Source organism: Clinocottus analis, unplaced genomic scaffold (assembly GCF_023055335.1).
Source record: "Clinocottus analis isolate CAN_PGR_092001 unplaced genomic scaffold, fCliAna1.0.p SCAF_25, whole genome shotgun sequence".
Lineage (NCBI taxonomy): Eukaryota > Metazoa > Chordata > Actinopteri > Perciformes > Cottidae > Clinocottus > Clinocottus analis.
The window spans coordinates 7,987,501-8,002,095 of NW_027175987.1; the positions used below are offsets into that span (position 1 = coordinate 7,987,501).

General features: G+C 39.7%; 1 protein-coding gene across 12 annotated transcripts in view; it reads right to left on the bottom strand.

Moving 5' to 3' along the window:
* Window positions 1-640, bottom strand: part of LOC137794484 (epidermal growth factor receptor substrate 15-like 1) — a 108,158-nt gene extending 107,518 nt beyond the window's left edge. For all 12 annotated transcript variants that reach the window (XM_068591283.1, XM_068591279.1, XM_068591277.1 and 9 more), the window contains exon 1: window positions 579-640. In XM_068591283.1, the coding sequence (XP_068447384.1) occupies window positions 579-605 (27 nt within the window). In that variant the 5' untranslated portion in view covers window positions 606-640. The remainder of the gene's footprint in view (window positions 1-578) is intronic.
* Window positions 641-14,595: the final 13,955 nt, after the last annotated feature.

Consider the following 14,595-nt stretch of genomic DNA (forward strand, 5'->3'; position numbering starts at 1 on the left):
TCCTGAGAACATGGTAGACGAGTGAGGAAACGCACCGCAGCGGCATTAATCGAGGCTTAGCCCAGGTTAAACCTGCCTTCCAGTCTCATGAGCAGAGTCTATAAGGGGATCACGAGCGTGTTTATCTTCATCCTCGTTCTTGCCTGGCACCGCGGCTAAGCTAGCTACGGGTTTGCTAGCTAAAGGGCTGGGCGATATAAAGTTGTGCTTTCTTAAATACACTCGCGCGTCAACCTGTCCCTAACTTTAGATATAGTTACCGCGGCTCGTGTTGCGTTTCACGGTATAATTAAATGGAAATGAGAACGTTTCGTCGGATGTCAATCCGACGAAAGCTGGAGGAAAGCTAGCGTAGACGGCTAGCTTTCCTCCAGCTGAGGCTAACAATCCCGCTACCTAACGTTACCGTTAGAAGGCCCCGGTCAACCGGCTGGTCCTAGCGGCATTTCAAAGCGAGCTCGTGTTTTGTTTAAACTTTTATTAAAATACTATGCCATGAGTAAGATACGCTGTACCGTGCTGTTACAAGAGCTTAGCCTCGAGATGAAGTGAGGAGTCGTAAATCGCTGCATCTTTACCTGGGTGAGGGATGCGAGAGCTGCCATCTTCCCTGTTGCTGCGGGAACGCACCCACCCTGCTTTGCTCTCTCCAAGGCAACACTCCCCTTAGCGGACAAACCCATGCTTCACATTCCAATGGTCCATTGCAAAATGTGAATTTCTTCAGAAAGAAAATGTGACGTTTGTTTTGTCGTCAGGGCAAGCTCTTTAATTCGGCAGATATAGTTGTGTGCAAACAACCAAGCAATTGCATCTTAAATTAGTTTCTATTTAATTGATGGTGTGCTAGGGACCACGTTTCAGTCTGTAGAATCACAAATCCCTGTGTTTGACACTAGTGGCAAAATTATTTTTTGAATAATGATAGTTATAATAAATAATGTACAATAATAATGATAGTTATAATAATAATAAATAATGTATAATAATACATTCAAATGAAGAAATGTTTTTCATGAAGTTGCAAGAGTTGTCAAGAAAAGATCATTTGTAGAAACACTTTTTTTCCTGTATTCCTGGCTTGTAAATTGTAAATATTTCTGATGTTTATGATGAAACATCTGTAATCTACACCAGTAAATATGGCGCTCTTCCACTGCTTGATACGTCCTCAGTCTTAAACTAACTATATACATGCAGTGAAATATGAGGTCTGCATTCACTGAGATAAATCATTATGAATGACCACATTTTATGACCCACTTTGTAATTGCAAATCTATTTTTACACAATGCTTTAACAAAGGTTTTCCCACAACAATTAAGCAAAACTTTTACGGGTGTGTTTGAAGTTGTATTCTGTTTTGTATAAATCCATAAGAAAATATTGGTAAAATAACACGACACCCCACTGGTGGGTTTGTCATTCTAACCCACTGCCATGCTATAAATAACTATGTAACAATTGCATGCAGCCAACAACCCCTCACAGCTAAAGAACAACATTTGTAACAGTTAAGTGCCGTTTTTTTAACCACAAAATGTGTATACCACATTAACATTATATTAAAAAGCTTCCAGACATTTCCAGTTCAAATACAATAAAGAGAAGTAAAAGAAGAGGCTGCAAAGTACATGCTAAAAGCTTTCGCATATACTTTTTTTTTTTGGCTTCAAGCACTTTTGAAATAACTAGTTCATTATAAATAATAAAACAGTAATGGTGATCACCAATCCTTTAACACTGGTCTGTGAAATATCCCAAAACACTTTGTATTGTAAACTATAACACCATTTGTTCAATAAAAAGTGAAAATGCTCAAAGTCTGTCAGCTTTAAAATGCATAGACATGAGACAAATGAAACACAAAGGACTATTCTGCTGATAGTAGGAAGTGTTTTATGATTTCAGCTGATGAAGTTTCAAGAAAAATTGTTGAGTCAAATATTTCTCTCATGAAGCATTCATGCTATGTGTATTTAAATAATCACCTTTCAAATTGCTTAAATTCTTCAGAATAACCAAACAGACAGACCATCCACAAACATGATGACAAGAGTCCTCTTCCCCTATAAAATAAAACACCAGAGCACACAGAATCATGACAACACGTGATCCCAATACACAATGTGTGACTGCACAACTAAGTCATTGGGGGGTCAAAAGAGAGTGCATGGTGTTTACCAAACGTTTAAGCCCATTTATGCTTTTTTTCTGGAAAGACACTTGAAAAAAAATTGATAATGATAAAGAATAAAATACTGTATTTTCTGTCATACTAAGGAAACATTTTAAACATTACGTCAAATATCTTGTTTTGCCTCACTCAGAAAAATCAATACACAAAATCAAGACCAATCAACTTTTTTCGGGAGACACCGTAAGGTTGTTATTTTTTGTATTAAGTGTTTTCTGAAATGTTTTATTTTAATATGCAAATTAGGTATTATCTAGTCAAATATGTGCGAATGTCCATACATTTCAGAACAGAAATGTGAACATTACATGAAGCCAGGTTCAAAGTTATTGTCTCATTTTGTTGACATATTTGATTCAAAGGTTTTTTACTGAGCTAATTTTGGATATTTCTTTGTATCACTTCATAAATATTGAAATTAACTGAAACCAATTGACTGAAAAGAATATTCTTAAAAATAAAATGTTGTATAAATCAGGCTACGAATGATATACAAACAAACCCCTCTGTAAAAACCTGTTAGAATATAATAAGGAATGAAACTGGAGTTTGGTGTACAGATGTGCTGCTGAAGTGGAGATTTCTTGATCATTTAGAGAAAACAGCCCTTTGAGATATGTAACAAAAAAATACCTTTTGAAGATACTTCAAGTGAATAGAACAAATTATTTAAAAATCAATATCACCAGAATCAGAACCATTTATTGCCAAGTAAGTTTGCACAGACGAGGAATTTGTCCTTGCAGAAGGTGCCCAACATTTGACAACAACAACAGTAAACACTCCCCAAACCTCCACCTGCACCCTCAGATCTTCCAGTAGCTCGCTGCTTTGGGTTCCCCACACCAAGCTCTGCAGCATGGGCGACCGGGCTTTTTGCTCAGCAGCACCCCGCCTGTGGAACGGTCTCCCTGACCATCTGAGGGCAACACAGACCCTGGACTCTTTTAAGACCTTTTTATTCAAGAAGGCGTTTTCACTTTGAGTTGACTTTTATGACCTTAATTTTATGACTTTGATTTTAACTATGTGGCACTCTGAGATTCTCGGATGAAGAGTGCCTTACAAATAAAATGTATTATTATTATTATTATTATTATTATTAAACAATGAACATTTGACTATAAAATGAAAATAAATATTATATATACACACATACATATATATATATATATATATATATATATATATATATATATATATATATATATATATACATACACATACATATATATATACACATACATATATAATACAAAAGAAAGTATTAAACAAAAGTAAGTAAGTAAATAAGTAAGACAAAAACAAGTAAAAAACGAACAATAATAAGTAAGTAAAGTAAAGTTATAGATTTGTATGAAAGTGACACGTGAAGGTAAAGTGACGAGTGTGTTTAGGGAAGGGAAGGTCCTGGGGGAGACAAAGTCAGTCAGTGGGGGGACCTGGGCTCTATTGATGAGCCCGACTGCTGCTGGAAAAAAACTGTTTGTGTGGCGGGAGGTCTTGGTCCTGATGGACCTCAGCCTCCTGCCAGAGGGAAGGGACTCGAAGAGTTTATGTCCAGGGTGAGAGGGGTCGGCCACAATCTTCCTTGCCCGCTTCAGAGTTCTGGAAGCACACAAGTCCTGGAGGGACAGCAGATTGCAGTCAATCACCCTCAATAACTGAAATGACTAGACCTGAGCTTGAATATGAAGCATTGCTAGCTCTCATACAGCAAAGTCAATAGTTTGCATAACATTGCATAACACACTGTGTGTGTGTGTGCAGTCTAAGTTCAACACTGAGTTCTGGCAGTGTGTGTGATTGCAGAGGAAACCCTCTAAATCAAAGCCTGTTGACCTGGAAACACGGAAGCCCATTCCAGCCAGAAGAAGAAAGTAATAAGTCATAATTTTGCCTTTATCTCATATCTATGACTTTATATCTCATAATTTAGACTTTGTATTTTGTAATACGACAGCGGTAATGATATAACAGATGTGAGGCGTAGCTTACCTGAGCTACTATAGAGATCATCACAGCTGTATGGAGGGGAGGCAGCGCAGCAAACTTTGACCGGCACGCCTTCAGCTACAGCCTCAGACGCACAGTCACACAGCATGAGAAATAGTTTTCCTCTCTTGTTGCTCATCCTACAGGTACAGCCTCAGACGTACAGTCGCACAGCGTGAGAAATAGTTGTCCTTTCTTGTTGCTCATCCCGGTGGACCTTGTGTAGCGCATCAGGCGATGCTTGGCTACTCGTCATCCCATGTTTGCTGCAGCAGGAAGTTGGCGGCTAAATTCTCGTTCTTCTCGCAGGTGAAGTAGGCCTGGATGACTAAGCCTTCAGGGAAGCCTAGTGCTTTTAACTGGAACACACACACAGACACGCACATGTGCATGCACACACACATACAAATCTGCAAAGTACTGCTCCGTTAATATTCTGCATCAAGATTATTTGTGCATCTAAATTTTTTTAGATTTGTTCAGGCAGATCACCAAATACCAGGATCCTATTGGAAACTTCTGGGACTCTGTCTAAGGTAAACAGTGAGGTAAACAGTAAACAGTATTGAACAGAAGGGGTGGATCTGGTCTGCGCTGTCTTTCATCAAGATTAAAAGAATTAATAAAGTTTGCCCTCTTAGTTCAGACTAGGCGTTAATTTGTCTGATTCTCAAAGGTGATGTACCTTAAACGAGTCTATGGTCTCAATCTCTAGTTTTAGGTCTTCTTTAATACAGCATGATCAGAATTATCCCCTTCATGTAAACACCTTTGTTCGAATAATTGCTGTCCGACTACGATCCGATTAACACACCTGGATAACTCGATCCGACTCGGTTGATAATTCGGAAATTGCGGTATGTAATTGTCATGGCGAAGGTGTATCATATCAGTGACTATAACAAAAACAACAACAAAGAACATTTAACTATACAAAGTAAAATATAAAAATGTAGATAAAAACAAGTGATAAGTAAATAAGGATGCAGAAAAATATAGGTTTAAAATAAAAATAAAAAATAAAATGATCAATAATAACTAGAAAATTTCGCAAGAAATTTTGAAAGTGTGGCTACTACTGCCGTAAGATGTCGCAATATATAGCTTTTGTTTATTACGCTAGTCTCTCCTCCAAAACACTTGAGTTGGTTTGTGTGTTAAACTGATTGGCTGATATGAAGCACCTGTGTGCTGCCGTCGTCATGGTGACCAAGTGACGGCCAGCAGACTGATTAGAGGCAGACTGGCCTGTGGACTTAAGGAAATAAACTACTGAACGTACTGAACACACGCAAACGTATATGAAATATCATACCACCTTATTAATGATCACAGTGTTGACAACTACACAATATAAAACACACGTAAACGTCTTTGTGTGTGTCTGTTTGTGTGTGTGTGTGTATGTGTTTGTTTGTGTTTGTGTGTGTGTATGTGTGTCTGTGTGTGTGAGACAAACAGACAGAGAGACAGAAGTCATCTGTGTTGTGTGTGCGTGTGTAAGTGTCTGCGTGTCTGTTAAACTGCCCTAACGAGAACACCTGTGGGTCGTTAGATCAAAGGTTGCCATGGTGATGACTTCAAAGGGACTTCCTTACACTGAGCTTAATAGACCTAAATGCTGTGGAACTCCTTTCAAACTATTTAAAAAATGGTACTTTAAAAGCCACTATTGCTTTGATATCGCATATTGAGCGTTAGGAAGACCTGATAAACAGATACTGTGACTGGCGAGTCTGTACGATAAAACATGTGTCTGTACGGGCGATTTACAAATCAGGTACGAGCTTCAGGGGAGACGTGGCCTTGGAGGGAGATTTAACATGGCGGCGGATGGCAGAGCGAGGTGGACTTGCTCTCACATTCAGTCCGATTTCAAGACGTCTGAGTCTGTTGGATTCCTATCGACCGCAGTTTATGACAGAAGACAAGATTTCCAACGTTTCTATCCAACAATGGTGTATGAAGAGTGAACATTGTGGGAGTAAAGACAAAATACGTTTTATTTTTTTAACAGTTTCTGTCGCTTCTTCTCACTCTGTTAATTGGTGCTCCACCCTCTACGAACATTTCGTGAAATTTTTTTTATGTTTTTTGCATTTTTCGGGAAAACGTACGGGCGAATCTCTTAGAAAAGTCATAGCTCACGATTCCCGCGCAAACCGCACGTTTCGATGTAATTTTTGCGCATGTGCTGGCAACGCTCTGGGAGGAGTAGTGGTTTGACTATAAGAAGAACTAGAAAGAGCATTTCCTGCTGAAAATGCGTTGGAATGCAAAAAGCTGAAGCTTATAGCTGAAATATTTGACAGAAATAGCTGAATATAGCTGAACATAGTGGAATATAGCTTAAATTAGCTAAATATAGCTAAATATATTTGAAAATGAAAGAATAGCTGAATATATGTAAAAATAGCTGAATATATTAATATAGCTGAAAATAGCGGAATAGATGAATATATAAATAAATAGCAAATCATTATTGAAAATATAGAAAAGGCAAAATACCTGCTAAAATTTTACAGTTCAAAGTCATTTAATTGAACTGTTGAAAATTCTTGTCGTTTAAATGTATAATTGGAAAAGTTGAAAGGAAAACTGCATTATCTAAACCAGAGGTGTCAAACATACGACCCGGCCGCCACAGTGTCCAGTCCAACAGAAGAAAAAAAAAGTTTTTTTGAAAAATTAAAATCTGCCATAGGTGGGGTTTGAACCACTGACCTTCCGCTCCTAAGACAGAGTTGCTAACCACTGATCTACAGGTGCAGTTGGTGAGAGACCTGATATTACTGAGTGTCTACAAAACCATCCGTCAAACCTCAGAACGTGAACGTCAGTGACGCTGTTAATCCTGACGTGTATAACCAAAGTGACCTGCACACACGCGCGCGCACACACACACGAACGTGCACGCGACCATAATAACACGTTAACGCGGCCGTTCGCGCGCGCACGGCCGTGCACGCGCGCGGCCGTTGAGGCGCGGCCGCACCCATTTACACGCGCGGCCGTTTCACGTTAGTGGGCGTTTACGTGTGCTGCCGTTCACGCGCGAGCACGGCCGTTCATGTGCGCCACCCGTTCGCGTGTGCGGCCGCTTACGTGCCTGCTGCCTGCAGATGCACAGACCGAAGGGCTGCTGCTGGGGACGGACCTGCTCTCCCATTCAGTCGGACGTCAACACGTCTTATCTGTTGGATTCCTATCGACCGCAGTTTACGGCAGAAGACAAGATTTCCAACGTTTTGAGCTATAAATTATGTCCAAAGAGCTGCCCAACACACAACTAGAAAGAGCATTTCCTGCTGAAAATGCGTTGGAATGCAAAAAGCTGAAGCTTATAGCTGAAATATTTGAAAGAAATAGCTGAATATAGCTGAACATAGTGGAATATAGCTTAAATTAGCTAAATATAGCTAAATATATTTGAAAATGAAAGAATAGCTGAATATATGTAAAAATAGCGGAATATATTAATATAGCTGAAAATAGCGGAATAGATGAATATATAAATAAATAGCAAATCATTATTGAAAATATAGAAAAGGCAAAATACCTGCTGAAAAATTTTACAGTTCAAAGTCATTTCATTGAACTGTTGAAAATCCTTGTTGTTTAAATGTACAATTGGAAAAGTTGAAAGGAAAACTGCATCATCTAAATCAGGTGTCAAACATACGACCTGGCCCGCCACAGTGTCAAGTCCAACAAAAGAAAAAAAAAAGTTTTTGGGAAAAATTTTAGTGTGCCACAGGTGGGATTTGAACCACTGACCCTTTGCTTCTTAGACAGAGTTGCTAACCACTGATCCACAGGCGAAGTTGGTGAGACAGCTGATATTATTGACTGTCTACAAAACCATCTGTCAAACCTCAGAAGGTGAACGTCAGTGACGCTGTTAATCCTGACGTCTATAACCAAAGTGACCTGCACACACGCGCGCACATACACACGCACACACACGAACGTGCACGCGACCATAATAACAAGTTAGCGCGGCCGTTCGCGCGCGCGCACGGCCGTTCACGCGCGGCCGTTAAGGCTCTGGCGCATCCGTTTACACGCGCGGCCGTTTCACGTTAGTGTGCTGCCGTTCACGCGCGTGCACGACCGTTTATGTGCGCACCCGTTCACGCGCGTGCACGTGCGCACCCGTTCGCGTGTGCGGCCGCTTACGTGCCTGCTGCCTGTAGATGCACAGACCAAAGGGCTGCTGCTGGGGACGGACCGGCTCTCCCATTCAGTCGGACCTCAACACGTCTTATCTGTTGGATTCCTATCGACCGCAGTTTACGGCAGAAGACAAGATTTCCAACGTTTTGAGCTATAAATTATGTCCAAAGAGTATACGGTTTCGAGTAGAGAGCAAGTTTAAAATATGTGTATCGCCAAGTGCCCTCGCTCTGGAGTCTGACGTCACCGCTGTGAGCTGCCCAACACACAATAATGAGAAAGGCAGAAAAGGTGCGGAAAAAACATAAAACGAAAACGCCTACAGTTAAAACACTATAGGAGATATCAAAAAGATGAGTAATACAATAACAGCTAAACGTTTTGTCAACATTTTAAAGGTGGAATGGTGTCTCTAGCTGGAGGCATGACAGAGCCTTTCCCTTTTTGAAGTTGAAGAGTTGAAAGCGGATTTGAAGATGTTCTTCATTGGAAACCATTCATTTTTTTTTTATAAAAAGCTGAATAATTTTGAAAATTGAGAAAATATGAAAAATGTAAAAGCGTAGATTAATAGCTAAAGGTTTTGTCAACATGTGAAATTTTAAATATTGTCTCAAGCTCAACGTATGAAGAAACTGTAAACGTTTGAAGTTGGAGATGATTTGAAGATTTCCCCATTGGGTCCCATTATAAAAAAAATCATAAAAAGCTTAATAATTTGGAAATTTGAAAAGTCAGAAATATGAAAAGTCATAGCCATCGTCTCCTTAACTAGCTGAATATTTGAATAATTGAACTTTTTTCTGTAACTGGAAATATGAAGGACTAGTTACGGTCCAAAATACGGATGGAAGAAATAGAAGAAGAAACAGTTTAATAAAGATTTGAAGAACAATAGTTGGAATGCTTGCAGCATTCCAACTAATAATAAGTTTAACTAGGAAGAGCATTTCCTGCTGAAAATGCGTTGGAATGCAAAAAAGCTGAAGCATAAAGCTGAAATATTTGAAAGAAATTGCTAAATATAGCTGAACATAGTGAAATATAGTTGAATAAAGCTTAAAAAAGCTGAATATATTTGAAAATTAAATGTATAATTGGAAAAGTTGAAAGGAAAACTGCATCATCTAAATCAGGGGTGTCAAACATACGACCCAGCCCGCCCGGGTGTCCAGTCCAAGAGAAGAAAAAAAAAAGTTTTTTAAAAAAAAAAAAATTAAAGTCAGCCATAGGTGGGGTTTGAACCTCTGACCCTTTGCTTCTAAGACGGAGTTACTAACCACTGATCTACAGGCGCAGTTGGTCATACGCCTGATATTATTGGCTTGCCGTGTGTCTACAAAACCATCTGTTAAACCTCAGAAAGTGAACGTCAGTGACGCTGTTAATCCTGACGTCTGTAACTGAAGTGACTTGCACACACGCGCGCGCACACACACGCGAACGTGCACGCGACCATAATAACACTTTAGCGCTGCCGTTCGCGCGGCCGTTTCACGTTAGTGAGCGTTCACTTATGCTGCCGTTCACGTGCGTGCACGGCCGTTTACGTGCGCGACCGTTCACGCACGTGCACGTGCGCACCCGTTCGCGTGTGGGGTCGTTCAAGTGCCTTCAGCCTGCAGATGCACAGACTAAAAGGCTCCTGTTAAAGAGTTGAAAGCGGATTTGAAGATGTTCTTCATTGGAAACCATTCATTTTTAATTTGATAAAAAGCTGAATAATTTTAAAATTTGAGAAGATATGAAAAATGTAAAAGCGTAGATTAATAGCTGAGGGTTTTGTCAACATTTGAAATTTTAAATATCGTCTCAAGCTCAACATATGAAGAAACTGTAAACGTTTGAAGTTGAAGATGATTTGAAGATTTCCCCATTGGGTCCCATTATAAAAAAAATCATAAAAAGCTTAATAATTTGGAAATTTGAAAAGTAAGAAATATGAAAAGGCATAGCTATCGTGTCCTTAAGTAGCTGAATATTTGAATAATTGAACTTTTTTCTGTAGCTGAAAATATGAAGGAGTTTAAGAGGTCCAAAATACGGATGGAAGAAATAGAATAATAATAAAAACTAGGAAGAGCATTTCCTGCTGAAAATGCGTTGGAATGCAAAAAAGCTGAAGCATAAAGCTGAAATATTTGAAAGAAATTGCTAAATATAGCTGAACATAGTGAAATATAGTTGAATAAAGCTTAAAAAAGCTGAATATATTTGAAAATTAAATGTATAATTGGAAAAGTTGAAAGGAAAACTGCATCATCTAAATCAGGGGTGTCAAACATACGACCCAGCCCGCCCGGGTGTCCAGTCCAAGAGAAGAAAAAAAAAAGCTTTTTTAAAAAAAAAAATTAAAGTCAGCCATAGGTGGGGTTTGAACCACTGACCCTTTGCTTCTAAGACGGAGTTGCTAACCACTGATCCACAGGCGCAGTTGGTCATACGCCTGATATTATTGCCTTGCCGTGTGTCTACAAAACCATCTGTTAAACCTCAGAAAGTGAACGTCAGTGACGCTGTTAATCCTGACGTCTGTAACTGAAGTGACTTGCACACACGCGCGCGCACACACACGCGAACGTGCACGCGACCATAATAACACTTTAGCGCTGCCGTTCGCGCGGCCGTTTCACGTTAGTGAGCGTTCACTTATGCTGCCGTTCACGTGCGTGCACGGCCGTTTACGTGCGCGACCGTTCACGCACGTGCACGTGCGCACCCGTTCGCGTGTGGGGTCGTTCAAGTGCCTTCAGCCTGCAGATGCACAGACTAAAAGGCTCCTGTTAAAGAGTTGAAAGCGGATTTGAAGATGTTCTTCATTGGAAACCATTCATTTTTAATTTGATAAAAAGCTGAATAATTTTAAAATTTGAGAAGATATGAAAAATGTAAAAGCGTAGATTAATAGCTGAGGGTTTTGTCAACATTTGAAATTTTAAATATCGTCTCAAGCTCAACATATGAAGAAACTGTAAACGTTTGAAGTTGAAGATGATTTGAAGATTTCCCCATTGGGTCCCATTATAAAAAAAATCATAAAAAGCTTAATAATTTGGAAATTTGAAAAGTAAGAAATATGAAAAGGCATAGCTATCGTGTCCTTAAGTAGCTGAATATTTGAATAATTGAACTTTTTTCTGTAGCTGAAAATATGAAGGAGTTTAAGAGGTCCAAAATACGGATGGAAGAAATAGAATAATAAAAATAATAATAATAATAATAATAATAAGTTTAATAAAGATTTGAAGAACAATAGTTGGAATGCTTGCAGCATTCCAACTAATAATAAGTTTAATAAAGATTTGAAGAACAATAGTTGGAATGCTTGCAGCATTCCAACTAATAAAGATTTGAAGAACAATAGTTGGAATGCTTGCAGCATTCCAACTAATAAAGATTTGAAGAACAATAGTTGGAATGCTTGCAGCATTCCAACTAATAAAAAGTTTAATAAAGATTTGAAGAACAATAGTTGGAATGCTTGCAGCATTCCAACTAATAAAAAGTTTAATAAAGATTTGAAGAACAATAGTTGGAATGCTTGCAGCAATGCTTGCAGCATTCCAACTAATAAAAAGTTTAATAAAGATTTGAAGAACAATAGTTGGAATGCTTGCAGCATTCCAACTAATAATAAGCCCGCAGGAGAACATGAAATGTGCTTGCAGCATGGGGTCTATGACCCCATGCGGCTGAAGCCACACTTAATAATAAGCCCGCAGGAGAACATGAAGTGTGCTTGCAGCATGGGGTCTATGACCCCATGCGGCTGAAGCCACACTTAATAAAGTTGAATAAAGCTTAAAAAAAAGCTTAAAGCTGAATATATATGAAAACAGCTGAATATATATGAAAATACTGGAATATTTATCAAAACAGGTGAATATATATGAAAATAGTGGAATATATATGAACATGTAAAGAAAACTACCTGATGAAAAGTGTTGAAGCCCAAAAGTAGTCCAAGCATGCCCGAAGATCATCCATAGTCTCACTGGTCCAATTCTTGAATTTCCTCACCACAGGCTTGCAGAGTTTTAGTTTCTGCCTGTATGAGGGAATCAGGTGGACCATGGCGTGGTCAGAGTTTCCCAGTGCGGCATGAGGGACTGCGTGAGAAGCCCTGCTGATGGTGGTGTAGCAGCGGTCCAGAATGCTCCTCTCTCGAGTAGGGCATTTAATTAATTGTCTGTATTTGTGGAGTTCATGGCTGAGGTTTCCTTTGTTAAAGTCCCCCAGGACAATAACTAAGGAGTCTGGGTAGGTCCGCGCCACACACCGTATCTGTTTGGCGAGTGTCCGCTGTGCCTCCTGCACGTTGCTCTGCGGCGGCATGTAAACACCGACCAGGATGAATGAAGCTAACTAACGTGGGGAGTAGAAGGGTTTGCAGTGGATGATGAGGGATTCCAGGTCCGGCGAATAGTGCTGTAGAATCACTATTACGTCGTTGCACCAGCTGTTGTTGGAATAAAAGCAGATTCCTCCATAGATAAATAGCATAGTCTGACTAAAGCAAAATTCAAATTGATACCATCATGGAAATGCACTGACTATATATTTTGTTTCAATACATTCCATGAATCATAAAGTAATGAAAAACATAAAGTGACCGTCTTATGCATACAATTGCATATCCTTCATAATAATATCCATTATCATATCCCTCTCTTGTACTTTAATATGCACATTAAACCATTCTTTATTATACATGCGCAAGTCCAATATTCACACCCCAGACTATTACAATTCTACAAAACCCAACATCGGCATGTCCATGTTAATTGGCAGGGGGAGAGAAGACCTCTCTCCCTAGTGATTCTAATAGCCTGACTGCTGAGGACATCCCTCTAGGTGAGGTAAGATGGAATGCTCCAATTGTCCGGGGCCAGTCCATTTAGGCAGGTGTGCTGCATCAGCGCCAGTCTTTGCAGGATCATCGGCTGGACTCACAAACTGTTAACACTCATCTCCATTCTCCACTCCACACATCCACATTGCGTGCAGTCAACACCGACAAGGCGATATAAAATTGTCCCTCACTATAACGCGGTTCACCTTTCGCGGACTCACTGTTTCGCAGATTTTTTTTTTTTTTACAGCTACAGTATGAACGCACAGTGTTCTGCGCCCTGATTGGCTAAGGGACTGTACTGTACACCCTTGTCAATCAATCTTCTCTGTGCAGTGTCTCCTGTACAGTACAGAATACGTTCGGTACAGAAATGTTTGGTTAAAAAGTTAGCGGAGCCAGGACAAAGAGGCACGGTCAGAGGAACTCGTAGATTGATCATTAAAATTTAAAGAAATTTAAATCCGCGAAGGTTTGAACTTTGAGTGTTTAAATAAGAGAGAAATGTGAGAAAATTTGAATGCCCATCCGAGGAAAATGTATAAAAGTGTGTTGTTGGGTTTTACGGCCTTAAAACATGCATAGTAATGGTAAAAAATAAAGCTGATTACTTCGCGGATTTCGTCTATTGCGGGTTGTTTTTGGAACGTATCCCCCGCAATAAACAAGGGACCACTCTTGCAACTACAACTGCGGCAGGCCACACAATTGCGTCGACGGACTCATTTTGGTTTATAGTTTCCGTGCCTTTTTCATACGCCAGAACAGTAGGTGGTGATCTGTTCACCGATATCTACCTGCAGGAATTTACCGCCATCTGCTTGTCCTTATACTCAGTCAAAGTTGGGTCATATAAATGCTCCTTTTGGGGACCTCTCCAGCCAAACGTTCTTCAACGGGATTCATTGTTCGTGTTTCTGCTATGGCTTTTAAAAATAGCGGTATTATGCTATGAAACCGGGAATGCGAGACTCAGGATGTGGTTAGCAGACCAATCACAGTCTTGTGGGCTGCCTATAATGCACAGCTGGAGGAAGATCAAGACATCCAGTGGCAAAGACCAACTTCATACCAAGACAGGAGTGACCACCTTCCCCCATACAAAAAACACCTGTTATCATGTGACCAACATCCGATACTTTGGCTTAATTTTCATCTTGTGATCAAATTGGACCTTCTGACCAAGGCAGTGGGATATGATTAAAGGTCCCAAGATCACAAAATACATGTATTCAAGGGTATACAAGTAATTTACAGTGCATTGACTAAAATAAAGTATTGAAAAAGTATTGTTTGGGTTGTTTCGGTGCACTAAAGCTCAGGTATCATGTGGTACAGATACTGAAATTGTAAAAACAAGGGTGTACCAGCACGT